General features: G+C 48.4%; 7 protein-coding genes and 5 non-coding genes across 16 annotated transcripts in view; 8 read left to right on the top strand and 4 right to left on the bottom strand.

Moving 5' to 3' along the window:
• LOC121594799 (probable serine/threonine-protein kinase yakA) overlaps positions 1–11,378 on the top strand; it is a 63,837-nt gene extending 52,459 nt beyond the window's left edge. For 4 of the 5 annotated variants that reach the window (XM_041918484.1, XM_041918481.1, XM_041918483.1 and 1 more), the window contains 4 exons: positions 3,449–3,731; positions 3,822–4,362; positions 5,726–6,332; positions 6,396–11,378. In XM_041918484.1, coding sequence (XP_041774418.1) covers positions 3,678–3,731; positions 3,822–4,362; positions 5,726–6,332; positions 6,396–8,232 — 3,039 coding nt within the window. In that variant the 5' untranslated portion in view covers positions 3,449–3,677 and the 3' untranslated portion in view covers positions 8,233–11,378. Of the gene's footprint in view, positions 1–2,998; positions 3,072–3,448; positions 3,732–3,821; positions 4,363–5,725; positions 6,333–6,395 lie in introns of those variants that run through there. The other variant, XM_041918485.1, reaches the window with a different exon arrangement.
• On the top strand, positions 3,194–3,264 carry Trnag-gcc. The gene has a single exon. It is a non-coding gene; the product is annotated as a tRNA-Gly (tRNA).
• Trnav-aac lies at positions 4,493–4,565 on the bottom strand. Its single transcript has one exon. It is a non-coding gene; the product is annotated as a tRNA-Val (tRNA).
• Positions 5,592–5,662, top strand: Trnag-gcc. Its single transcript has one exon. It is a non-coding gene; the product is annotated as a tRNA-Gly (tRNA).
• Positions 11,379–12,078: 700 nt separating the features above from the next.
• LOC121594798 (CCAAT/enhancer-binding protein zeta) lies at positions 12,079–16,032 on the bottom strand. Its single transcript, XM_041918478.1, has 3 exons — positions 14,069–16,032; positions 13,730–13,979; positions 12,079–13,660 (listed from the first exon to the last, which is right to left on the bottom strand). The coding sequence occupies exons 1-3, from the start codon at positions 15,963–15,965 to the stop codon at positions 12,646–12,648; spliced, it is 3,162 nt and encodes a 1,053-aa protein (XP_041774412.1). The 5' UTR covers positions 15,966–16,032; the 3' UTR covers positions 12,079–12,645.
• On the top strand, positions 12,360–12,430 carry Trnag-gcc. Its single transcript has one exon. It is a non-coding gene; the product is annotated as a tRNA-Gly (tRNA).
• Positions 16,033–16,296: 264 nt separating the features above from the next.
• Positions 16,297–17,480, top strand: LOC121594815 (CCAAT/enhancer-binding protein gamma). The gene is made up of 2 exons (XM_041918516.1): positions 16,297–16,529; positions 16,613–17,480. The coding sequence occupies exons 1-2, from the start codon at positions 16,455–16,457 to the stop codon at positions 16,925–16,927; spliced, it is 390 nt and encodes a 129-aa protein (XP_041774450.1). The 5' UTR covers positions 16,297–16,454; the 3' UTR covers positions 16,928–17,480.
• On the top strand, positions 17,334–17,406 carry Trnar-ucg. The gene has a single exon. It is a non-coding gene; the product is annotated as a tRNA-Arg (tRNA).
• Positions 17,469–20,775, bottom strand: LOC121594810 (iodotyrosine deiodinase 1). Its single transcript, XM_041918510.1, has 4 exons — positions 20,518–20,775; positions 20,341–20,429; positions 18,576–20,252; positions 17,469–18,509 (listed from the first exon to the last, which is right to left on the bottom strand). The coding sequence occupies exons 3-4, from the start codon at positions 18,790–18,792 to the stop codon at positions 17,794–17,796; spliced, it is 933 nt and encodes a 310-aa protein (XP_041774444.1). The 5' UTR covers positions 18,793–20,252; positions 20,341–20,429; positions 20,518–20,775; the 3' UTR covers positions 17,469–17,793.
• On the top strand, positions 20,728–21,914 carry LOC121594809. The gene is made up of 3 exons (XM_041918509.1): positions 20,728–21,232; positions 21,311–21,399; positions 21,467–21,914. Exons 1-3 carry the CDS (start codon positions 20,823–20,825, stop codon positions 21,910–21,912), a joined length of 945 nt encoding a protein of 314 aa, XP_041774443.1. The 5' UTR covers positions 20,728–20,822; the 3' UTR covers positions 21,913–21,914.
• A 159-nt stretch (positions 21,915–22,073) lies between these two features.
• LOC121594812 lies at positions 22,074–22,695 on the bottom strand. Its single transcript, XM_041918513.1, has 2 exons — positions 22,448–22,695; positions 22,074–22,371 (listed from the first exon to the last, which is right to left on the bottom strand). The coding sequence occupies exons 1-2, from the start codon at positions 22,555–22,557 to the stop codon at positions 22,074–22,076; spliced, it is 408 nt and encodes a 135-aa protein (XP_041774447.1). The 5' UTR covers positions 22,558–22,695.
• Positions 22,696–22,859: 164 nt separating this feature from the next.
• Positions 22,860–25,240, top strand: LOC121594804. Its single transcript, XM_041918504.1, has 2 exons — positions 22,860–23,087; positions 23,171–25,240. The coding sequence occupies exon 2, from the start codon at positions 23,611–23,613 to the stop codon at positions 25,051–25,053; it is 1,443 nt and encodes a 480-aa protein (XP_041774438.1). The 5' UTR covers positions 22,860–23,087; positions 23,171–23,610; the 3' UTR covers positions 25,054–25,240.
• The last annotated feature ends 18 nt before the right edge of the window (positions 25,241–25,258 follow it).

Raw genomic sequence — 25,258 nt, 5'->3', positions numbered from 1 at the left:
AAGGGATTGAGCAGGCGGCAGAGAGCCTCGGATTGCAGATAAACGAGGCAAAGACCAAACTGATGGTGGCAACATCAGCGGACCTACCAATAAATAATCCGAATCTACGTAGGTGTGACGTACAGATAGGTGAACGCACTTTTGAAGTCGTCCCACAATTCACCTATCTTGGGTCAAAGGTCAGCAACGACAACAGCATGGAAGCTGAGTTGCGCGCAAGGATGCTGGCTGCCAACCGGTCATTCTACAGCCTGAAAAAGCAGTTTACCTCAAAGAACCTGTCGCGACGGACGAAGCTGGGACTATATAGTACCTATATAGTACCAGTACTCACATACGCCTCTGAGACATGGACACTGTCCAAATCTGACGAAACCCTCTTAGCCGCGTTCGAGAGGAAGATGCTCAGAAGGATACTTGGCCCCGTATGTGTGGAAGGACAATGGAGGAGCCGCTATAATGACGAGCTATACGAGATGTACGGCGACCTCACTGTCGTACAGCGTATAAAGCTCGCCAGGCTCCGGTGGGCTGGCCATGTTATACGCATGGAAACGGACGACCCAGCCCGTAAAGTCTTTTTAGGCCGTCCACAAGGACAGAGGAGGCGTGGTAGGCCCAAATTGAGGTGGCAAGATGGCGTGGAGGCGTCCGCCATTAAGGCCGGGATAACGGACTGGCAGACGAAGGCGCGAGACCGTGAGCGGTTTCGGACACTCCTGAGGCAGGCCAAGACCGCAAAGCGGTTGTAGTGCCGGATAACTGAACTGAACTGAGTTCTCCGTCTCTATTTGTTGTTGCTCATCGGCGCGAACACTAAACGACACAACCTCCTCCGTTGTTGGTTTGTTTACAAGACGCGCAGCAGGTCAACGATCATATCGAACATGGCGTTGCGTGTGTACGCATTGGTAGGAGGTTCAGCATCGCGAAGCACCGTACCGTTTCCCCAGGTGACATACTTCTTCTGATGCTGCCTTCTCGTTGCGTTTCCATTTTTCTTGTCCCCTGCTGTACTGTCATTCTACCGCGTCGCATACATCCGGGATTGTGTAAAAATTTGCGCAAACCCAATTCAGTTACCGGAAGAGACAGCTGCACTTTTACATTGCGATTGGATATGAAACCGATCCATCGCTAACAATTAAATGGCTTTTTAAAGACAGTGGTACACAAGTTGGAGTTGCCCGCTGCGCAAGGCTAGAAAGAATCGGTTGCAAAAGTTGCAGAATTCCGATGTCGTAATCGTGGCCGGTACCATACAGATTGGCGCCAAAAACAATGACTTGAGGCGGACGAATTGGTCATAGCGAACGGAGCGTCGGCTTCACGGGTGGATAATTTGTGCCAACCGGCTACGTCGGGGTGCGCACCCAACCATTCATTGCGCGATGATCGTTTGATCTGCAAACCCAACGCATCTAGAGAAGTCACACTCTAAGTAGTACGGGCAAACGTCACACGAACATTATCTCACAGAAATTATACCAGGCAGAGCAGATCGTTCGCACTGAACTTGCTGCTTGAAGTCTGTATTTATATTTTAATCACAATATTTTGACTTCACTTAGATCATCTGCATGCCGTCTCATAATTTACATTATTTTAATTTTGTGTTTTAAAGAAACAAAGCCTGCCACATAAAACAGCAATCTTTTGATGAATGTTTCACTAAATTTGATTCAACGTTTAATTTTCAAGGTTAGTTTCGCCCCTCTTTTGAACACTTTATAGTCCAGTCCAGTTGAAGCGATGTGCGGGACATTCAAACCTTTTTTTTACGACCTCGTCACAATTTGCCAGTGGTAAAATTATTTCACTTTTTTTTTGAGGATTGTGACAGCTACCATCAAAACGATGACACGATTCAAAACGATCGTACGATTCATATCCACCACTACCAGACCCCAGTAGACGTTTTTGGATCATCCGATGCAATGGACCACTTTTTTATTATTTAAACAATCAATTCACACCAGCTAGTCGTGCGTTTTACTGTGCAATGTTATATTTTCAACAACAATAGCAAAGAGCAACACAAAAAAGCTGACCCCCGCAAGCGTGGACGAAATTTTCCATTCGCGCTTTCCGAAAATTGATCCATGACGTCCGGGAACCGGCACTTGCCGCCCATGGTGCTGATACGGCACGCGAAAAGTGTCGCCACACCCACCAAACCCCACACGAAAAAGGTGGAGGAGTAGCAGTGTGGTTTCCGTCCCACCGAAAACGTGCCAAAAGAACGGGCTTTTCCATGCTGGTCAGGTGGATCATTACATTTTTGTCTTTTCGGTAGCAACACAAAAAGCTGTCTACTAAAGGTTTTTAAACTGTGTTCGCCGAAAAACAATCCAACAGGAAACATATATACACACCTCCCCCTTCGTTATGGATGCGGCCGGAGTTTTTTTTTATTTTATTTGTTCATGCTTGCCCATGTTTAGTGGCAATCTGCTGACGATGTTATATATTTTCAGCAACACGACCATGCGTACCACCACACCGAAGAGACACACCACCAATTGGCACACGCCAAAAGTATCGTACGATCCGTGGTAAGAAATCAGCGCGTACACGTTGCTTGGGACGCGCCTTGTTCTTGTTGCCAACCGTTTGCCACATGCAACCCGCGCATGCCCCTCCGTCAAAAGGATTGCGTCTATAATGTGTTCCAGGTGGTGTTGCTAGTGATGAACGTCTCCGTCTCCAGCTCGAAACGCCATGGGATACAGGGTGGGTTGGGAGGGAAAACGAAGACTGTCGAACGAAGCGTGCTGGTTGGTGGTTTGCATAAATTGTGTACGGTTAGGGGCGATCCAAAAATAACCGAAATAACCCACAACATCACACAAAAAAAAAACGTTCTGGCGTCTATGGCCTGTTCGGGGGCCTGTTTTTTAGTACACTCGAGGTGTCGATCTTACTTAGCACAGGCGGAAGTTTTGTCAGTTTGCTGTCAATCGGTGTATCGGGTGGAAGTGTTTTTGTCTCTCTGAAGCGCTATACCGCAAGCTCTTTGGGCGGTAAAAGAAAGCAGCTGATTAGCTTAATCGTTTATTAAGGCAAGAAATGTGAGTTGGGTGGGAAAGATAAGCTTCGGTTAGCATCAATCCATAACATACCATGTAGGGAGGTTTTGTTTGAAACACCGCTCATACCGGCCGTTGCTTGATAAGCGTCGATCTTGCACGAAGCATCGGTGGTTCAGTGGTAGAATGCTCGCCTGCCACGCGGGCGGCCCGGGTTCGATTCCCGGCCGATGCAATGAAGCTATCTATTTTGTTGTTGATGTACTGCCCATGTGTTGTATAATAATAATTATTAGATGAATAATTTAATGCGGGTTTATTGAGAAAAAATGGAGTGTAATGAAATAGTAATGTTAAACATATAGTGCTTTGTATCTCTGTAAAAATATACTAACATTTTTTTTTCTTTTTAATTACAGAATTCTCTGGAAAAGCTGTAGTATCATCGAAATACTCGCATTCGGAATTGTTAATAAAGTGACGGTTGTTATACAATGCACTCAAGTATAACTTTTTGTCACCCATTTCAACTCTAGCGCTAAGAGACAGATATCGTGATCCTTAAAAAATTGAATTGTTCATTAAAGTGTGCGAGAAAGCCAAAATAGTAGTCAACAGAGTGGCAGTAAGCGATCGATCGTACCAATCATGGCAGCTGTAGTGTATGGAAACAGTCCGCGGCATAGCAGTCGTCACCATCAGGTAAAGAAAGAAGAACCCATGCCGCTTAGCCTCCTTGGCTACCCATGACAAATACTCACCACTTTCCACCATCCTTTCGACCACTTTTAGGGTCATCTGCTATCCCAACACTCGCCGTACCACACGCAGTCATCGAACGCCGGCCAGCATCACTCACTGCCACCGCCACCAGGTCACCATTCCTCTCATCACACGCTGTCGTCCGTGTCGCCACCGTCGCAGATCATCACACCACCCACCTCGTACCTTTCTACCGCCACGACTGCCATCTCCTCGCAGCAGCAGCAACAGTCATCCGTGCAGCAGCAATCGCAACCGGCCTACTATCACCATCACCACTCACAGTCGGTATCGCTGCCGCCGCAACATGCGCAAACACTCAGCAGCTACCATCAGCTACGCAGCTCGAAAAGAAAGTCAGCGGTCGAGCTGCTGGCAGAAAGCAAACCGTTCTACGTCAAATCGGAAACCGTGCTCGATCGTCAGCAGCAGTTGCTGAACAAGCGTTCGAGTGGTGGTAGTGGAAGCGGTGGTGGTAGTGGTGGAAGTAGTGGAGGTGGAGGAGGTGGCTCGCAGCAGAGTAGGAGTGACGGTGCACAGTGCGGCAGTACGGGCACACTCAGCGGATCGTGTAAGTATACTACTTCCATTGAATAGCGATGACGCAGAATCTCCTCCCTACGGGAGTCTTTCTCTCTGGGTCTGGCAAGGTAGACGATACTATGAACAAAGATGCTTACCTAATATAAAAAAGTTTTCTCTGTTTCCGCCCGGGATCGAACCGGGGGCCTTCCGCGTGTTAGGCGGATGTGATAACCACTACACCACGGAAACAGCTGATGAAAAAGGCTTTACAAACCATACAGACTGTCTGACGTCTCAATTCAAAGGATCTAACTCAAATACTACAACTCTTTATTCATCCAAATTTCTTGCCAACTATTACTAATGGTTACATTTCATTCGAAATTTATTTTTGTTTATGCCATCTGTTATCAAATATGACTATTGGTATTTTCTGTGATATCCTAATATTGTGCTCCTTTTTTAAACAATTTTTTATTGCAAACATGTATGTAATATTTTTTGTTTTAGAAACAAAATAGAGCGTTTAATGTCTTTAACCGCATAGTCGGATAAATGCATGTGGTTTATTTTACACTTATTTGCATATTTATTTCAAGTCACAAAAAATGAAAATCCCGTTAGGTTTGATGATCTGCATATTTGTTGAAGAAAATATCTGAGATTTACATGTTGTGTCATACATGTTGTGAAGATATCATTAGCAATTATTTTATTTATATTTATGATTTATATTCAAAAAGTTTTCCTATGTCAAATTTACTTCTCAAATCATAAACCATACATTTATAACAAAAAAATAATTATTGATAGCATAAAATCATTGAGTTTAAAAAACCTTTTCACAAATAGTATAAAATATAAAATGTTTGACTTACCTGGGTAGGTGGCTATTGGAGTAAAGGTGTAGTTTTGGTTATAGATATCAAGGTTATGTTGTACAATTAATTCCAAGCAGCACGGATAAACACACAACCGAATTAAAAGATCCCTGATAAACTCCGTTCCACTATATTTCAATTGACGAAAAATGTTAGTATGTTTCAACGGATACTAGACGGAGTGTAAAAAACCAAGATTAAAATACGATTTCATCGACTGTAATTTGAAGATAGCGAGAAGTTATCTTCATACATATGTAATCTGTTCTTGATCCCTCTATTAATCTATTTCCAAATACGATTGATCCAAAGCCAAACATGCAAGCCAACAACAAGATTGCTATGTTTAAACTCTAGTCGCCGAATCCGATTTAGATCTCCCCCCTTCAACCGAGCATCGGTGGTTCAGTGGTAGAATGCTCGCCTGCCACGCGGGCGGCCCGGGTTCGATTCCCGGCCGATGCAGTGAGGGTGTTTTTTATACTTTTACTTAACCCTGCACTTTACGTCGCTCTCTTTCATCCACAGACATGGTATCACCCTCGAGAACATTACCATCGTCCGCCGTTAGCCAGGCACTGCAGCAGCAGGTGCAACAGCAGCAGCAACAGCAACAGCAACGATCAACCAACCGAAGAAGTGCTTCCTCCGGCTCCGACCTGCTGCAGACCAAGCTGCGCAAGCTGCTCAACGCGGCCGACAGCAAAGAGACAATAATGCCCCCGGTCGGCGACGTGGGCCTGATCAATTCTAAATACGGCCAACCGCTCGAAACGAGCTACATCGGCACGGGAATGGTAGGAGGGGGTGGTGGTGGTGGCAGCCTGGACGATATCGGCTACATTCAGCCGCCGAAAAACTACCAGCAGCAGCTGACCGTCCACCCGGAGCAGCCGAGCGACGTGTCCGTGTTCTTCCCAAGTGCGTTCTTATCGCCGCAGTCCCTGCCACCGCACCCGGGCGGCGATGACGATCTCTATCTGTACGGCGGGCTGCACGACAGTCTGGTGCTGACCGATGATTACCGTGCCATCAGTCCACCGGCTGAGTACGCCGAGCAGCAGCAACAGCAGCAACAACAGCAGCAGCACGGTGGTTCCCCTGAGGGTAAACATTCGATGGGAGGCGGCCACAGGTAAGCTTGAGCATTATAATTTTGCTTTGAATGCTTCTAACAAACGATCTTTTTTTCGTGCAGCCGCTACAACTACCAACGATCGTACTCGCACTCGCAGGCCGTGGTAGCGGGCTCCGGGCATCATCCGACCGACGAGTCGGACTACTCCCCAACGCAATCGTACAACATCAACAGCCACAAGTCGCTGCCGGACCTGCACTCACAGAGCAGCCGCCATTCGCCACACTCGGAGGCGCTCAGCTGCTGCAGCCGAGGCAATCGGTCGAACCGTTCCGGCAGCTCCTTCAACCGTGATTCGGGCGGTTCCTCGGGTCACTACACGCACCACAGCGAACCGTGCTGCAAGCAGCAGCAGCAGCAGCAACAGCAGCAACAGCAACAACATTCACAGCAGCACCAATCAAGCCATCACCAGCTGTCCCATCTTCCACACTCCCAAATGATGATGCAGCAGCAGCAGCATCATTCACAACAACAGCACTACCAGCAGCAGCACCATTCGCAGCAGCACACGCTGTCATCGCAAGGGGACCGGCAAGACTCGATGATGATGCTCGGCGACTATCGGCGGGACAGTGGCTCCTCGACCCAGCACAGCGGCAACTCGTACTACGCGTACGGCATTCCTCCACTGCGCTACGACTGCATCGAGTGTCGGGCGAAGATCCGAGAGGAGGCGGACTGTCTGCTTAATTTCACCACACCGGAGGTGCCGGAAGCGTTCCAGGACGGCTACAGCGAGAAGCAGCATCAACTTCAACAGCAGCAGCAGCAGCAGCAGCAGCAGCAACAGCATCAACAGCAACAGCAACACCATCAGCAGCAGCTGTCGAAAAGCCAGCACGCCAAGTATTACGACGAGCGTGGCAGGAAGTACTACAAGAACCCGCCCATGTCCCCGCTATCGCCCGTGTCCCCACTCTCGCCCCCGGAGCAGGCCCAGCTCGATCTCAGCCCACCACTCGGTACGTTCAAGCGGCAGAAGTGCTTGCGCTTCAAGAATCGCAGCGGACGCCAGTCGGCCGTCAGCAACCCGTCACCGTCGTCTGGTGGCCGGTGCGGACCGGGCGGTGGTGGACCGGGTTCGAGTGCCAGTGCCGGTGCGGTCGCTGGTGGACCCATGGTGGACGACGATCGTCGTCCAATCTTGCGCTCCAAGAGCGATATCAGCGATCGTTACTGGAACCGTTCGCAGCCCGAGCGAACTACCCTGCTGCCGGTCGCGGCGGCCGATGTGCGGGACCACCATCGTGAGCGACGTGCCGATCGTGACCGCGAGCGTGATCGAGAACGGGACCGCGAGCGGGACCGGGAGCAGCAGCTCGAGAAGCAGCAGCGCTCGCGCTCGGACAGCCTCACCCAGCTGGAGCGGTTCTTCGACCGGCTCGGACTGGACGAGGAAACCTACGATCGGTACATCGCGCCGAAGGGGGGTTCGCTGCAGCGCCGATCGTCCGGCTCGTACCATCACCACAGCACCGCACACCATCACAATTCGGCGTCCTCGGACATCCATCGCCTTTCGGACGATTGCTCTACTGGTGGTGGTGGTACACCGGTTGGTGGTGGCAGTGGCGGTGGCGCTGATTCCGACGAATCCAGCGCCGTCTTCTTCTCGGACGTGTCGACCATCGATTCGACAAAACTACCGGACAGTACGGAAACGGCCAACGGGCCGGGAGCGGGTGGAGCTGCGCCCGCCTCGCAGCTGTTGGTCGGTGCCGTTGGAGCCGTCGGACAGTCGGGCGTCGGTGGACAGGCGGATGGAGGAGTGCCACTGCTAGGTGGGGCGGGTCCGGCTCCACTCTACCGCACCAGCGAACCGCCGTCGATCATCGAGCGTAACGCGCGCATCATCAAGTGGCTGTGCAACTGCAAGAAGATGCAGCTGGCCTAGGGCCGTCGACACCGGAGGCGGACCCCGCCCCGGTGGTCCCCGCCGACCGAGCGTGCCGGTTATGGCCGGCGCCGGCATTGATGCGGCTGTGAGAGACGCTGAAAGGGAAGCAGGAGGAGGGTTCTCGCGAGATCCGACCAAGCCAAAGAAAGACGAAGCATTGGACAGAGGGGTGTGAAATGAGTGAGGTGGAGGACATTTACTTAACACGTACAACAAGGTGGCTATCAGTTCACGTGAGTTTGTGTACTTAGCTGAGGCAAACGCTTGATCCTTGTCCTCTTCTCGTTCGAAAATAAGACGAAAAAACAGAGAAGGACTTCAGATGTGTATGCTACAGATGGACCGACGAGATGGTGGAAGACTGCCAATACGAGGACTCGCTACTAGAATAATTGATGTAGATGTGTAAACGAGGCTAGCGTATGACGGCTACTAACTACTACGACGACGTAAAAAGTCTTTTTTAGCGGTTAATGTAGAATGCGTTTGATAAGTAGAGAACGAGTAGGTCACAGTAGAGTTGATCGATCGATCACATATACTAACCGGACGGCCTGATTGAATACGAAGCGAAGCGATCGGGTTTGTGGACAATGCAGGGTTTGCAGGGATGTAAAGCAAGGAATGAAACGAACAATAATTAATGACTGTACCGAAGGTAAAGGAAAAGCGAAACACTCCGATTGCAGTTGTGGAGCAAAAGGGTTGGGAAAAGTTAAGCACGACAACTACTTACAATCTCACCAGCTGCCATGACACTCTATCGATGTGTTGCGTGTGTGCGTGTGTGTGTGTGTGTGTATGTGTTGCGTGTTTGTATCGGTGTTCGTTAGTGTGAAAACATTGCGGAGGTTTAAACATTTCGGATTCAATCGCTTAAAATTCATGGTTCGTGGAGCAAAACTGGTGGGATCAATCAACAACCCGTTTATGGTAGCTATGCGTAGTATCTTAGTACACACGCGACTCACGCACACACACGAAGGGGATGGGGAAACAAGCCTACAGCTTTGTAGGGTTCTTCGGTCGTCAATTTGTGTCACCACTTACTTATATTACGCGACTTTTTCAATTTTACAAATACACCCTACACACGAAACAGCACATCTAGCAGCGAGAGGAGATAACAAATCACTTTAAACAACAAAAATCGATCTCTATTTCTATCTCTAGCAAATATAGTTACACTTAAAGGAAGAGGATGTTTTATAACGAATCGAGATATTTTCTCTCTTACTTCGCCTCCCCGTTCCCTGACAGTGATGATCGCCACCCTGTTCAGATGTAGCTAAACAAGGAAAGGGAATATTCTTTTCCTACCTTCTCTAGCCGTCTCATGGCGCACGCCCTCCTGTACGTTCAACATCATGCTATCCGCCTTAGAACGTTACTTTTCCTCTAATCTATTCCAGTAGGAACGCAGTAGGCCGGTTTGTAATCTAGATCATGATAAGACGAGATCCACATCCATCAGTAAAAGCTCGCGAAGCTTTCAAAGTTTCGCTTCGAACAGGAGCGGAACACGGAAACGAACCAGAGCAAATGCAAAACAAATAAAGTAAATGAATGTAGTACCGTACCACTTTTCAATCAAGCGTTAGTTTTGCAGGCAGATTACACTTCGGGCAGTGCGTTATCCCGAATTCTCTCCCCCTCGAGTGACTCTAGGTGCAAGGATTCATACGAATTGATTATAAGCAAGCGCGATCGTATATAATATTTTCTAGTCTAATGTTAGATTCTTAAGTCATGAGGCGAGATACACCTGTAGTGTTAGATGATCGTATGCTGAAAGGAACAAAACCCAATTGAAGCAAACACTGTGGAAGGAAATTGAACTACTTGAACAAATCCGAAACCGATTGAGGCGACGTGGAGCGGAATAAGCGAGAACTAATCAAAAAAATTGCGAAACAAAAAGCGATCAAATAGAAAAAGTAGTACAATACGCGCGTATCTTTAGATGACGGTCACATATAGCAAATCACATCAGATTTCTGATAATCAGATCCCACGACCCACGATCATACAGCGTTCCAACCCATCCCAACTGTACCCCTGTTTCTGATATCAAAAACACAGCAGCAGAAACACCCAGCTACTAGAAGCTAGTGATTTTAGCGCAAAGAAAGCATAGCGTAGCGTATATTTGTTCCTCCCTTGTTTGGTATCCGTTTTTTCTTTTCCATTTGTGGAAACAAAGCGTTTTTCCTTTCGCCCCCCTTTTCAAACGCCATACCGAATACCGCTGAAGTGAATCAAAACGCATATACAATTCAAGCTCGAATACTGCAAACTAATCACACGGTTTTTACACCACTACTGTAATAGAGAGAGAGAGAGAGAGAGAGAGAGAGAGAGAGAGAGAGAGAGAGAGAGAGACAGCGAAAGAGAGAAAAGAAAAAGTAGTCCCGATAAGACGAAAAAGCGATCGACGCCGAAGTCGTCAGCAAAGTTCCGTAGCGAAATATTAGAATAGAACACTACTGATACTGAAAGGGAAGTAAGCGGGAAGGAAGCGAAAAGGCAAAATCAAACGCGATTAACCATATATTAAAATAACATGCAAAACGACACTCAATTAAAACTGTTATAGAACTTCTCATAATAATAGTAATAGTAATAATCATAATCAAAAGATCGATTTACACACGACATAATGGACGCATCGGAAAACGAAAGGAATAATGGAAATGCGCGTGTACAAGTGCATGGAATAAGCCAACCAGTTACTAATGTCGATGAAATAGTCGAAACAAAAAACAAAAAACAAAACACGTAAATCAAACCAATTAAATACACTCACATTAAAAATAGACATTCTACCAACTACTACTACTAATACTCGTTCTTGTAACAGCCATGAACAAACAGCAAAACAACAAAACTCGTCAAAAACACTTCACTTACACTCAAAATACTTAAAAGCTAAAAATAATTAAACCGTCACGTAACGAAACAAAAAAAACCTATACAATAATATTTCAATCAAACCCTAAACAATAGCTACATACTCAGCGAATACACAGCGTAGCAATATAATCAACGCAACAACAAACAAACAAAAACACATTTAATTTCATACTACGTAAACAAGCGAAAACAGGATGCGGTTTACTTAAGCCGGTCCAAACAATACAAACGCATAAGACAAGGAAAGTGATGAGTGGAGGAAAAAATGTAAGAAACACACAGTAAGATCTACTACGCTCTTTCCAGTTCTTTTCCAGACTCTTCCCTACCCCTGAAAGAAAAACCAACACAACACCTATAGTCGGACTAGTAGTCAGAGCAGAAACAAAAACAATGTTACTAGTAAAAACATTAATGCACCGCACTGTAACGGAAGTCTTTAAAATGAAAGAAGAAACAAGATATTAAAACAAACATAAAAAAACACACACACACAAATACATTCGAAACAAGCGGGATTTGAGTTGTGTAGCAGATTACATATAAAAAGGGGCGTTAATGATATGAAATCAAAACACGACAATGAAATAATACGGGCAGACAGAGACCGGTAGAAGGCAAGGGGACAGGTGTGTACGTAAAACGGGTGTGAACGTGGGTGAAGGCACGTGTGAAAGGATGAGAGAATGATTTCTGCGTAGAAACGAAGATCGACAAATACTTGAAGAAGAAAAAAGAATACAAACAACAACAAAAATCCTTTCTTTATAATAGGCATGAATCAATAAATCAAAAAGTAATGATGAAATATATTAATGAATCAAAATAATACCATTTGCGTTGCGTTTTTTCTTTAAAATGTTATATTATGATGCATTTTAGATTTCAATAATTCATGCAGAACGGATGACATTACATAAAACACTAAAAGGTTTACTGATGATTCTTGGTAGACCTCAAGCTGAAACAAATCTCATTTATAATAATTATTTCGATTATTTGTTTAAATAAACTCATTATTCTTGGTATTTTTCTGCAGCAAAAACATATCCCTAGAAAAGTAGTATTTTTAAAACAGAGTTAGTATACCAATTAGTAACCCTGCACTGAAAACCGTATTTGTACTAATACGGCACCCAATGCTCCATTTTCTGGTTATTTGGTCTTCCGTATGAGATATTTGAAGGGTATCAACTCCCCTTCCTACACAAGCATCGGTGGTTCAGTGGTAGAATGCTCGCCTGCCACGCGGGCGGCCCGGGTTCGATTCCCGGCCGATGCAAAGAAATCTTTTTTTTCAGTTTGGCCAGTCAACTCTTTACCGACGTTAATGAAGCCCTCATTTCAGCTATGGTTCGTTTGCCATCCTTTTTCCCTTCTTTCATTTATATACGCATATTACATCGCTATTCTTCCTTTAAATGACACATTTATAGATCAGTTACAACCGCTTCACTCTAACTTACTTTCAATATGATTTCTCCTACAGCTTGACCCCTACTTCCGTCCCATGGGCCTTCCACCTCCCCGGCCACCTCCAACAAACTTCTTACCACCTCCTCTACCCCGTCCACCACCGCCGCCGCGCTTCTGGAAATTTGTCCTACCAGCTCCTCCACCTCGGCCACCGAAACGCTTTCCGCCGCCTCGTCTATGATCACTAAACCGTGACGCTTCCCAGGCAAGCTGTTTCATCGACGACGCATCCTGATTGAAAACCTCGGCCTCCGTACCGTGCGCCTCAAACTGTCGTTTGCTTGCCTTTTTCATCATTCCACCGCCACCCTTCTTCTTGTCGGCACCGCGTCCATCCCTACCCAACGGATCAACGTTGCCTTCCAGCAGCTCGGAAAAGTCATCGGCTGCCGCGAACAGCGAGTTCACATCGGACGTCTTCAGCTTGCGCGCGAACTCACGCTGGCTCACCATGCCCGTCGACTTAGCGGACAGCTTCTTGCGTTTCTTCGGCATCGGCTCGTCGACCGCGTCATCATCCGACCCAATATCATCATTATCATTATCATCATCCAAGTCGGCCATATCGAAATCTTCATCCTCATCTTCCTCGAGTGATATGCTGCCCCCGTCGCTAAACTCGCCATCATCCTCACGCACATCACCATCGCGACGAATCTTTCGTGGACGATCGTCATCCGAATCATCATCGCCCTCTGCACCATCGTCATCGTCCTCATCGTCCACAAAGTCCCAATCGTCCAGCCCATCTTCATCGTCCTCGTCGTTCTTGCCAGACTTTTTTCCTGCCGAATGCTTACCCTTGCGTTCCTTGGCCAGCTCCTGTTCGAGCTCCTGCATGAAGTCAACCTCGTTCCCACCGTCCATATCGGCATCTTGGCCCGTGCCGCCCGGCACACCGAGCTGGTCCAGGTAGGCATCGAACTCATCGTCGTTAAGCGAATCCACGTCCGAATCCTCGTCTTCATCATCCCCGCCCTTGGCCTTTTTGCGCTCTTGGGCACGCTGGAGGCGAAGTCGCTTCTGCTCCAGAAACCTAGCAAGCAAAAGAAGAGCGGAATACGTGATCACCGTACCGTCAGAGCACTCATCTCGAAACACTTACTTGAGAATGAACTCATCGTCCTCGGCACACTTATCCTTGGTGAGTGAGTTGACTGGCAGGGCACGGAATCCGACCGGTGCATAGTCGCTCTTCCGCATGGCCACTCCGGGAATCTGCGGGCGCAGTCGTTCCTCCCCATTCTCGTCCTTCACTGTTTTGGGCTTTTTCGGATTTTTAAACGCAAACCGGTCCAGGAAGCGGCCGAGCGAAAAGTCCTGCAGCGGATCGCCGTAGTACGTCAGAGCTGAATCTGGAAGGGAGAGAGATACATTGACCACCATTACCATCCATGCACATTGCGAACTCGTTGCATAGCAACGGAGCCTGCTCCATACTTACTCGCAAGAATGCTCTCGGCGAACTTTCGCACCGTGGGATGGAAGTGTGACCGATATCGTACCAGCTCGTACCGGAGCGTGTACTGGGCGCCCGCAAACTCCGACGCCCGTCTGAACGCATCGTAACGCGTTGGCGCACGATGTGCCTTGTTCTCGGCTTGTTTGCTTACGTCCTGCTTCCCCTCGACGTCCTCCTCCAGGTCGTCTAAATCTTCCTTCGGCTCTTCCACAGCAACCTCCTCGAGCGCATCGACGTCCGGAGGCGTTTGTCCGTCCTTCAGCAAAACCTTGCGCTTGCGCAGCACCTTGCTGACCACGATCAGCGCACCGCAAAGCCGCGCGGCCGGAAAGTAGAACGCAACCTGCAGCAGCCGCTTCACGAATGCTTGCGCCCGCTCCGGGATGGGATCGTTCTGCATCGCCCGGTGAAGTATGTAAAAGAACACGTTCGTTATGCGCGGCCCGATGGACGCGAGCTCCGGATCGAGCAGCTTCCTGTACAGCGCATTATAGAACCGGTCCTGCTCGTACCCCTTGCGCTCGGTAATTTCCAGCAGCAGCGACAGTCCCTGGCAACCGATCGGAAAGTCCGCCAGATGGATCATCCGGTACATAACGTCCAGCAGCCCCGGTTCGACCACCTCCGCCAGATCGACATCCCGCTTTACGTTCGCGATCGCTTTCCGCAGACAGGTCAGGATGGACTGCATTGTGCGCGAGTTGATTTCACCCTTTTCGGTGAGAATTTTAAAGTACGAGAAGCAAATGTTGATCATCTTCTGGCAGGTCGGAAAGTCGCCGAACGAACCTATCGCGGCGAGAAACGAGAGCGAATAGTACTGCGCCATCGGGGCGACATTGTTGCGGAACAGCAGCTTCTCCACCTCGCCCGTAATTATGAGTGCCATCGCGCTGTGGCGCCGCACGATCTGCTGCAGGTGGTACAGCACCTTTGACGCGACCGGGCGCAACGGATCGCCCAGCTTGTTGACCAGCGCCGTCAGCAGCAGCCGCTCCAGCTCCGGCACGTTGCTGAACAGCTTCGCCACATAGCCGATCACCTTCAGCTTGGCCGGCTCCTGGCCGGTGTGCAGGATGGTGGACAGATTGGTGACGAACGCGAAGTAGTGCTCGCGCAGCTGGTCCTCAAAGTGCCAGTGGGCGTAAATCTGGTCCCGGATGGGCTTCTCCAGCGTTTGCAGCTTCTGCACGTTCTTCCAGTCCGTACCGCGCATCGGCAGCGTGATCAGCTTGCGATGGGTGGGCATCAACGATTTCAGCATCAGCTCGGTCAGCACCTCGACCACGTCCAGGAAGCCCTTGTTCGACGGTTTCACCATGCCGACCAGCGTGTCGAGCGCGTGCAGATGGCAGAACGGGTTCGTCTGCACCAGCAGCGCCCCTGCGTTGGCCCTGTCCCGCAGCGTACCCTTTTCCAGCGCGCTCAGCAGCCACTTTGCATCGGACGGATCGTACCGCTTGCGGGCCCGGCACTCGGCCTCGAATGCCACCTTGCAGATGTTGCGCAGCTCCGCCAATTCCGCATCCTTCATGTCCACCATCTCGCCGACCAGATTGTATGGTTCGAAGTTGTTGTACCACAACCTGGTCAGCTGGTCCTCCTCCTCATCATCGTCACCCTCGTGGTCGTCATCTTCACCGTCCGCATGTGCCTTCTTGCGCCTCGCACCGGTAGCACGCGATGATGTGCCGGTTTCGCCAGCCGTGTAATCAATCGGCACCACGCGTTGCTCACCTTCGTCGTCGAAGACGATTTTGGCCGGACGGGCTGGCACTTCACTCGGCTGTGGCTCTGGTGTTGCTGATTCGTCCGCCTGCTGCTCAAAGTAGCGCTTTTTGTCGCTTTTCTTTTTAAACTTTCCTCCGCCGATCGCCATCGTGCTGTGGACGATACAAAAACTGTGAACTGTTTACTTTGAACGAACATGTGCGCACGGGGCTGTCGTCATTGACAGTTGGCTCGAGGGAGGCTGTCAAATTTCGCTGATGATGGGTGCCTAGTGAAGGGCTAACTTCGGAGGTTCGTGGATTCATGTTTTAATGTAAATTAAACTAAAAACTCCTATAAAGTTGCCAATATTTCACACAACTAAGATAAATGAACATGCTTTTTCGTTTAATTGAGAGTGTAGCTCTTCAATTGGCTAATTTTTCCGCTGTATTCCCACACACCAACCGCCCGGAACCTTCGTCCTTCACGCGCGAACACTTGTTTGTTTATCAATATCGCAGCTCTGTCAAAGTGGTGGCCGCGCAATCGTCGCAGCGCAAGTTGTGCATTATATTTTGTTTACCCCTTACAATTTGGCTTGGTGCAATTGGCGCTAATCAGCAGTGAACGCATCCGCCACAGTGTACGCTACAGAATGCCACCGAAAAGAAAGTCCACCACCGACGAGGAAGACGATGAGTATCGTCGCAAGCGGGACCGTAACAATCAGGTAAAGTGGCACCGAAATTGCATCACCCTGGAAACGGGAGTCCTCACGATCCGAATGTTCTTGCCCGTTCCCGTTCCCCCCAGGCCGTCAAGCGCAGCCGGGTAAAGTCTAAAATGAAGACAGAAGAGACGCAGCAGCGTGTGAACGATTTGCGGCTCAAGAACCAGCTGCTGGAAGACAAAATTGACAACCAGAAGAAGGAGCTGAAATTTCTGAAGGAGCTGTTCATCACACAGGCGCAAGCCAAGGCGGACAAGCTTGTCGGTATCAATCTGAACGAGCTGCTCCAGGACGATGATAACGACGATAACGACGAAGACGAAGGGGAGCCCAGCAAAAAACGCGCCAAGGAACAGTCGAAGGGGGAGGGTAGTAGTAAGAGCAGATCGCGAAGGTAAAAGAGTTAAGCGGGTGTCCGGGAGTTGGAGTTAACTTTTCCGGAAGTCACATGCACCCTCTACACGGTGGACATCGATTGTTTTTTGGGTGGATAATTTGTGAACGATCCTCGTAAACAAAGTCCTGAAGGTGGGTGTAGTGTGGGGTGTACTGTGCGACAGTATTTACAAATCGGTAATACGGCGTGTGAGTGTGTGTGTGTGTGTAGTCTAAGTACATTGACCTGAAACGTAATGTACAAATGTGCTTAGAAAAGTGGAATGTTAGGCGCGCAGTGCGTGTGTATCAACCCAAGTGCGCCCATGGATGGCTCGCGCAGCCAAGAAACACGCCTGAAGATAGGCTCGTACGGTGCGAAAGGGTTGAAGAGAATGTGTTTGTAAATAAGCGCTGGGCTGTCAGCGGGGCCGTGTGGCCTAATGGAGAAGGCGTCGGACTTCGGATCCGAAGATTGCAGGTTCGAGTCCTGTCACGGTCGCACACTGGGAATCTTTTTTTGTTTTTACTTTTTGTTACTTCCTTCGTAAGTGTTCGTCGACATGCGTGTTACTACGAGTAAATTGATTTTATTTATACACAAAATAAAACTTTATCTTCAAACTGACCACAAAATCGCTTGCTATCTATCTTGGACGGGAGATTGCAGCTGGTTTTTGTTTATTGCTAGCCGCGGCACTGCCCACTAATCCAGCGGATATTAGCACAGCAGCTATTATCGCACGCTGTTATCCAGCTTTATCACCTTCTCCAGTCTGTGCATTCGGTCCGTCGTGCACCAGTGCACCTCCCTATCGCTTTCCATTTCATTAACAACCGCTTCCAGCAGGAAGAAAGAGAGAAAGAGAGCGCTTGCCGGCTTTCATCGTCAATAGCGCACCAGGATGTCTTCCAGCGGTTTCCGCTGCAGATCCGGCACGGTACAGTCGTCCGCCGGGTAGCCGACGGGCAGCAGCACCAGCAGCTTCTCGTTCGGTGGCCGCTCGAGCAGGGTGCGCAGGGCAGGGCCACAGTTGAGCGGCGTGGTAACGAGCGAGCTCAACCCGGCACACTGGAACGCGCACAGCAGCATGCCGGTCGCGATCGAGGTCGATATTTCGTTGTAGTAGTGCTGCTTTTTGGCCGTGGCGTCCCCATCCACCTTGTAGCCGTACGTCTGCTTGAACACCAGCACCAGATGGGGCGCCTCGGTCAGGTACTCCTTCACGTGGTTCGTACGAATGGGCCGCAGATCGGTCACCCACTGTTTGGCCATTCGCTGCGTGTAGTTGACGAACTCCTCGGCCTCGATGATCTCGCGCACACTCGCCTTGATCGAAGGGTCGGACACGAGACAGAAGGTCCACGGTTCGGTGTGGGCACCGCTTGGCGCTGTACCGGCCGCCCGGATGCACCGCTCCACGATGGCCACGTCCACCGGGCGGGAGCTAAACTTGCGCACACTGCGCCGATTGTTGGCGATGGCGTAGAACCTTTCGGCTGCCTCTAATGGGTCCTGGGCTAGTGTGACCGTTGCACCGGCGTACGGGATGTGTGGTTTTTCCTCCAGTGCAGGCAGTGGGTCGTAGTCAGCATGTTCCAGATCTGTGTCGCATGAAAGGGAGAGATGAGTCATTTCGGGCACCAACCAAAGACACATCGCATACTCACCTCCAACATACTCGATACCGTCCAGCTTGCTGCCATTCTTCTCTGTTGCCGCCGGTTCCGTAATTCTCAGCTTCTTGTTCCGTCCGTACCGATGCTTGTCGTACAGGGAGATCGCCAGATACAGACCCACCAGCACGGGGAAGATGTAGTTCCAGTAGGTTACGAGCGCCGAGCTGCTGAGGAAATAGTCGACTAAATCCTCCAGATAGGAGGCCATGGCTCTGTAGACGGATGGGGAGAGGGTGTTACCGAGCAATAACGACGCGCGCCAACAACGAACGAACGAACAACAGCGTACGAAGCTTGCTGATGAACTGCGAACTGGAAGGCGAATCGTAACGGCAACCCGACTCTATAACGCGCGGACACATACCGAAACACACACACACTCACACACACAAAAGCCCCATTATCATCAATTCCTTAGCCAGTCTAACGCCTTCCGAAGTCACGCACGTTTTGCCTTCTCGTGCCATTTTCATCGTTATCTAGCTTTATCCGGCGCCTGTTTCGCACACTCCCATGCAACTGCAACAACACACACGCATTGTGTGCTTACCCTTGCCGATCATCAGTGGGGCGAAGGTTGCGGGTGAATCGTTCCGACTGTGGGACAAGAGCACGGCCTTGTTGTTCCGAGTTATGGTCATGACTGGTCGATCGCGTCGGTGCCTTACGATGCCCTGGACACACACACACACACCATCAACTAGCCGTGATGACGGTGATGATTAAGATGATGCTGGTGCGAACTGGCCCCGAGAGGTTCTAGGTTCTCCATGTCTCGTAACCGGCCTGGGGGAGGCGGTAAATGTAACTACAACGTTGCTGTAAATAATAGAGATCGCGCACTCCGCTTACTGAATATCGACATGCCACACGCTGGGGCATCGAGGGGCCGAGGCTCTGGGGCAGGTTTATGTTTTGACTTGGAAAGATAATTGCTATCAGGTTTGTCTTTGTAGGCGAGCCGTTTAATAATACTTTATCGCCGACAACTACGGGACAGGGCATTTGATAATGAACATTGAACTTCCCTTTCTCCGTATGCATATGATGTAAGAATGAATGGATGGGAGATGCGATTTTCTGTTCAGTACATGATTTTGATTATTGTTTCACAGTAGTTTAACGCCCATACGGATACGTTTTTGCAAAGCCGCAACAATGTTTCACTTAAATCGAGATATTTTCATTCCTTTTCCCAACCGAACCGGCTCCCTGTCGCTTAAACCTCCGTCTCTAAGTATGGCGGAGCATCGCCCTGGACGACCATTTTCCACACAAGAATTCGTTCCCATCGTTTCGTTGCCTGCACTTCCTGCGCGACGGTTGGATGCGAAGCTGTGACTTCATCCGGCGGAAGATCCATCGCACCCAATGCAAGCGCCGGCAAGGAGGAGAATCGACGTGACCCAACGGAGCTCAAACCAGTGTCGGGTGTCGGATCGGGGCTGGGGAATGGCATCGAATGAAGCTCAACCGAACAGGTCCGACTTGTGGTGTTGCTTTGCGTGGTTAGCTGCAGTGAGTGCACCCCGGACATAACCTCATCATCAACCGGTCGTGCATTGTACTGCTCGCTGTACAACAGTAATGTGCGCTGCTCTAGTTCGAGTAGTTGCTTCAACCGTCGACGCTGCTCAATGGTTTGATGCTTATTGTACAGCCCATGCTCTGGAAGTGTATTTACGGGAAGGGAAAGAAATGAAAACTGATCTTCCCCTCCGAAAGAACTGAATGCGATCGATGAGGCTATACCAACCCTTGAGGAACTGTTTCAAAAATGCTTGCTCCACTGCTTCGTTTATGTTTCGCTCGGACCAGAAGCTGCTAAACAGCGGTCTGGGTAGGCTGGAAGGTAGTCATTGGTAACACAAATGTATTTGATTATCTACACAATGCAATCGCCGAGGATAGCGGGGGGATTGTTTTTGCGAACCTGTGTTGACGTGTTCCGGGAGTCCAGTTTACTGCGTCAGTAAATTCGGCCGATCCTGTGCATTCCGACCGTGCTGATGCATAATAGCACCGGGCGCAATTGTTGCACCTGTTCCGCTGCTTGGCAAACCAGCTCCGGAATCGAGAAAACATTTCCTTGGCAGCTTTTAGCGAAAAAAAATCCAATAGAGGAGACAGAGAAAATGCGCAAAATTTCGATTTGTTTATGAATGGTTCGACAGTTCGTTTCTTTGAAATACGAACTTGATTTTGCCCGTTCGCGCTCTAAACAAAAAACCTTCTCACATGCCTACATTCAGGCGTAAATGGCTTAATTTCGCGCCACACTGCACAGTGGGAGCGAAATGTTGCCGGCGCCTCAATGTAGGCAATTTGTTCGACGCACGATCAAGCATTGTTTTGAAGCGGCAAACAGGAATGTACAGGAATGATAATCGCTCGCTTAAAACGGTGTCGTGCAGGTGCTCGTACGATCGCAAGGAGCTCATTCGATCGATTTCCCTTCAACAAGCAACACCGAAAGTGGCAAGGACGATAGAAGAAATGTTCTCCCGACTCGAGAGCTGGTTAGCTAAGCAGCGGGCAAAGTGCAATAACTTCTCGTGGAGCCATTGTGCACGACCGGACAGGGCAGCGTCTGCTGAGTTTTCGTTCACCGGATACCGAAATTGGACACCCGAAGCACGTCACAACAGGTAAGATCGCCACACCGTTCTACGCTAAAATCCAACCGGAAAAGGCAAGGATTAAGAATGTTTGTTTCGTTTTTGCAGCTTACCCAGGCGCCAATTTACAAATTTCTTGTCGGAACGAAATATAAGCGAAGAAGGGGAACAAACAATGTTGAAAAAATTGCTCAAAGGTAATGAAAGCGCGTTACCGTAGTGTTCGGGGATAACGACAATAATGAATCTTTTTTCCTCTTCCAGAACATGGCCTGTACAACAAACACCAGACAATTCATCAGCGTCGTCGATTGAAATATCTGCTTGAGCTGGAACAGCGTACACTATCACCTCACGACGATACTGCGCTCATGTCCGGCAGCCTAATAGCTTCGGCCAACAATAACCGGACCTGCCCGATTGAGGTTCATTCGATGCCATTTCATTGTCCCCGACTGGTAACAGGTGATGCGACGTGCTGTGCCACCTCAACCGCCGGTTCACCGAAAAAGGTCCGCCGAGTTGCTTCCTTACCGTCTCTCGCGTCAACGAAGGATAGCAATCCTCGGCCGGAAAATCCAGTCAACGCTTCACATCCAACCATCGCACGGGAAGCGCAGGAACGAGATAAGTCCAAATGCCTGAAGACTATTTCATGGAAAAATTCAGCATCCAGCGACACTCCATCCACCATCGAGACGGCTGTATAGCGATTTTAGTGCAAGGTCATAGTTTATTTCATAGTATGTTTCCTTTGAGGAATGACAACGAATTTATCATCGCAGATGAATGCAGTTCTAAAATGTTAATAAATGGTGTAACCATTTCCCAAAATCAATGTTTTCTTGTGTTGATTGAAGCCGAAACGCCTTCACTCTTCCGCATTGGCATCCTGCGCAACCGTCGCCGACGTCGAGATGTTCTCGGTCGCCAACGTCGCTACTTTGCCAGGCTGCATTTCCACCATTTCGAATTCTTCCGACGGTTTGAGTTTCTTGTGAATAGATTGGCCTTCCGGAACGGCAGCATGTTGCGCAATGGGAGATTCCTGTTTTTGATCTTTGTGCCAATTGCGCATTTCGACGCAACCAGCTACGCTCAAATTGTCCCCTTCATCTTCCCGCATGCGTTTCGGTCTGGAAGGTGTGATTTCATCGACTTGAATGATTCTGAAACAAGAAAAGCAATCATCACACAACACACACAGCCATTTTAGGAGACACCATTGCCGGCAACTGCACTTACGCTGGTACCGCTTGAGTCAAATCATCATGCGCCTGTGGCTCATCTTCGGCGGCATCCTCCGAGCTTCCGAAGCAGCATTTGTTAAAAGGTGCCAACAGTGAACGGAACATTTTTCTCGCAATTTGAACGATTTTAAGCTTCGTGTAGTGCTGGCGTTCTATTTGTTTCTGCTGTTGTGTGCTAAATGCTACTGCGTCAATGCTGTACTAAAAATAAACTGTCAACTGCAACGGGCCCATGCAACATCACAGATCGGCTCGTTCGGTTCATTTTGACGATTTTGACGGTAGTATTATTGAAAAAAAAAAACTGAAACATTTCATGACACAATTCGAATTGAACAACTGATACGCGTTTTCGATACGGTATGTTCTCAATAGGCCATGACATATTTGTGATTAGCCGCAAATGATCACATTCACAGTTGTCCGTATTTTGAAGCGAGCATACGTATATTTTACTCAAAGCCGTAACAACTTAGAAAGTTTAACTGATATAAACTTGGAAGACGATAGCAAATACAATTATGATAGGACTCTCCTGTTTTCGCTGCGGCGGAAAGAGCAGGAAAAGAAAGACAGCATCAAAAGAAACGGCACGAAATGAACGATTGAGCAGGGATGAAATTGAAACATTTCAAGTGAGCCTCAGCTCTTCATTCCGTATTCCGTTGGGCTTTAATTTTGTATATAAATGTTTACTATCTCTTTTTTTGTCCACCAGGAATTCTCTGACCAATTGAATCAGCTAGAAAAACGGAGCAGGATGAAAGAATCTAAATAGAAAAAAAATATTTTTGTTTCATCAGAATGAAAGAAATCGTTGCTACAAAAGTACTCCTTTTCTGCAGCATGATCTAATTATTGTTTTTTTTTGTGTATTTTTGTAACTCAAATTACACAATTTAACACATCCAAAAAGGATTTTATTTTCTTGTTTTCAAGCAAACGGCATTCAATTTTGCAGCGCCAAATAATTTACCACACAGAGGGCGCTGTATGTCTAATGTAACTCTCTCTACCGGATATCAGCTTGTCATATTCTTGTCGGCCAAGTCCAATCCTCCGTACAGGAAAGATTGCAGTCGAATTCACGCTGGTTTTATGTTAACTTGCCCGACCGTGTTTGCACATTGCTGATACAGTGCTAAGAAAACAATCAAAATGGCCGAACTACATACAATAATTTGTGGACCACAAAACAACACCGGCTTAACAGCCGTGTTGCCGAAATTGCTTGCGCAAGAAAAATTGTGCGATGTAACCCTGGTGTGCAGTGGAGGAAATGTCAAGGCACACCAGATTATTCTATCTGCCGGGAGTTCTTACTTTGAGGATATGTTCGTCCAAAATCCGCATCCCCACCCCATCGTGCACTTGCCCAACGTGGAGGTAAATGATATGCGAAACATGGTTAAATTTATATACCATGGCGAGCTAACCTTGCCCAAGAATGATTTGCCTGACTTCATCTTGAAGGCGCAGAGCTTCCAGGTTCGTAGGTTGCTCGGAGTGAAGTACATGCACTTTGTGAAACGTTCGGAGTATATCATGGGGAATTTGAGCGGTGACGAGGACTCGGTCCAGATATCGATAAGCGAGTTGCTTGAAACAAACGGCAACTACCCCACGCCAGAATGCAACATTGTAGATAATGCACACAAAACTCTTCATGTAGTACCAGACGTTGTAATTCAACGCTACGGAAACATCACGGAAGTAGATGGACACTTAGAGGATAGTATGGATGATCAGGAGAATTGTTATATCGGTGTGGAGGATTTGCAGCATCAAGTTGACCAAAGCGGGGAGATAGCTTCCACTCCCGAGGAAGGAACGATTTTTGCTACAGAAGAAATGGAATTGTACGTCGGAAATGACCTTCCAACGGATACAACTCGTTTTCTGGAGAGCATCGAACGACCAGGGACTTCCGACCAAGATCAAACAACATTGCAAAATAGTCCTGAAGATCCGACCAAACAACCAGGGACCTCGAATCAAGCTCAAACGTCTCCACAACTCAACCCAGGAGACGTCAACTTCTTTGTTGATCTTTCTAGAAACATTGAAACCATGCACCAGGGCGAAAGCATTCAGTTACCAGATGAGCCCGTTACCACCAACTCGACTGTGCTTCCACCAAACTTCGTTATAGGACGAAATGAAACGAGCGTTTCCAATCCTTCCAGCTCGCGAACGTTCGAAAGGCCTGTACCATCGGAGCAACAGATTCGCATTCCGCCGATCGCATACCGCCGCGCAAGCCATACGGTAGTCTCATCCACACAGGCGAAAAATACGTTGTTTGGAATGAGGAACAGACAAGTGTCCGTCGGATATGACTTTGCCCCGATTTCAATGACTACTGTTCTGGGAAAGCATAGCGTGCGCGCACAAATGAATCAAGCGTTTGAGCAGGTATCAGATACCCACAGCCGGTGCAAGATTTGCAACCAACTGGTCAGACTTACTAACAGGCACTACATAACACACTTCCCGAGTTTTTTCATCTGTACGTTGTGCCCGGCTATTTACAAGAAAAGGGCAACCTTGTCCACACACTATAAGCTCAAGCATCCGGAGTTGACATCGGAACGGATGTAGTATGAGCAACGTCCAATGGGAACATTGTCGGAGGGGTAGATTCACGATGCTGTGTCGGCGAAAAAAACAGGTTTTTTTTACATTCATCTAACTTTTGAACGTTTTAAAAAGGAATTGAACTTGAAAAATAAAAGGGTAATGAACTTCCACCACTACACAGAACAATAAACTCTTCCGGTTCTATTTTCATTTAAAGGTTGTCATG

The sequence above is a fragment of the Anopheles merus genome, chromosome 2L (assembly GCF_017562075.2).
Source record: "Anopheles merus strain MAF chromosome 2L, AmerM5.1, whole genome shotgun sequence".
Lineage (NCBI taxonomy): Eukaryota > Metazoa > Arthropoda > Insecta > Diptera > Culicidae > Anopheles > Anopheles merus.
The sequence above is the reverse complement of the archived record's forward strand: the minus strand, read 5'-3'. Positions and strand labels throughout refer to the sequence as shown.

Excerpts from the sequence above, each read along its gene's own strand:
- LOC121594804 (XM_041918504.1), top strand. The coding sequence starts at position 23,611 with ATGGCCGAACTACATACAATAATTTGTGGACCACAAAACAACACCGGC.
- LOC121594798 (XM_041918478.1), bottom strand. The coding sequence starts at position 15,965 with ATGGCGATCGGCGGAGGAAAGTTTAAAAAGAAAAGCGACAAAAAGCGC. Across the intron at positions 13,980-14,068 it reads CGCCGAGAGCATTCTTGCGA|ATTCAGCTCTGACGTACTAC; the intron begins GTAAGTATGGAG and ends TCTCCCTTCCAG. Across the intron at positions 13,661-13,729 it reads GACGATGAGTTCATTCTCAA|GTTTCTGGAGCAGAAGCGAC; the intron begins GTAAGTGTTTCG and ends TTTGCTTGCTAG.
- LOC121594812 (XM_041918513.1), bottom strand. The coding sequence starts at position 22,557 with ATGTTCCGTTCACTGTTGGCACCTTTTAACAAATGCTGCTTCGGAAGC. Across the intron at positions 22,372-22,447 it reads TTGACTCAAGCGGTACCAGC|AATCATTCAAGTCGATGAAA; the intron begins GTAAGTGCAGTT and ends TTCTTGTTTCAG.
- LOC121594815 (XM_041918516.1), top strand. The coding sequence starts at position 16,455 with ATGCCACCGAAAAGAAAGTCCACCACCGACGAGGAAGACGATGAGTAT. Across the intron at positions 16,530-16,612 it reads AGCGGGACCGTAACAATCAG|GCCGTCAAGCGCAGCCGGGT; the intron begins GTAAAGTGGCAC and ends CGTTCCCCCCAG.
- LOC121594809 (XM_041918509.1), top strand. The coding sequence starts at position 20,823 with ATGCCTACATTCAGGCGTAAATGGCTTAATTTCGCGCCACACTGCACA. Across the intron at positions 21,233-21,310 it reads CCCGAAGCACGTCACAACAG|CTTACCCAGGCGCCAATTTA; the intron begins GTAAGATCGCCA and ends TCGTTTTTGCAG. Across the intron at positions 21,400-21,466 it reads GTTGAAAAAATTGCTCAAAG|AACATGGCCTGTACAACAAA; the intron begins GTAATGAAAGCG and ends TTCCTCTTCCAG.
- LOC121594810 (XM_041918510.1), bottom strand. The coding sequence starts at position 18,792 with ATGGCCTCCTATCTGGAGGATTTAGTCGACTATTTCCTCAGCAGCTCG. Across the intron at positions 18,510-18,575 it reads CGGTATCGAGTATGTTGGAG|ATCTGGAACATGCTGACTAC; the intron begins GTGAGTATGCGA and ends CATGCGACACAG.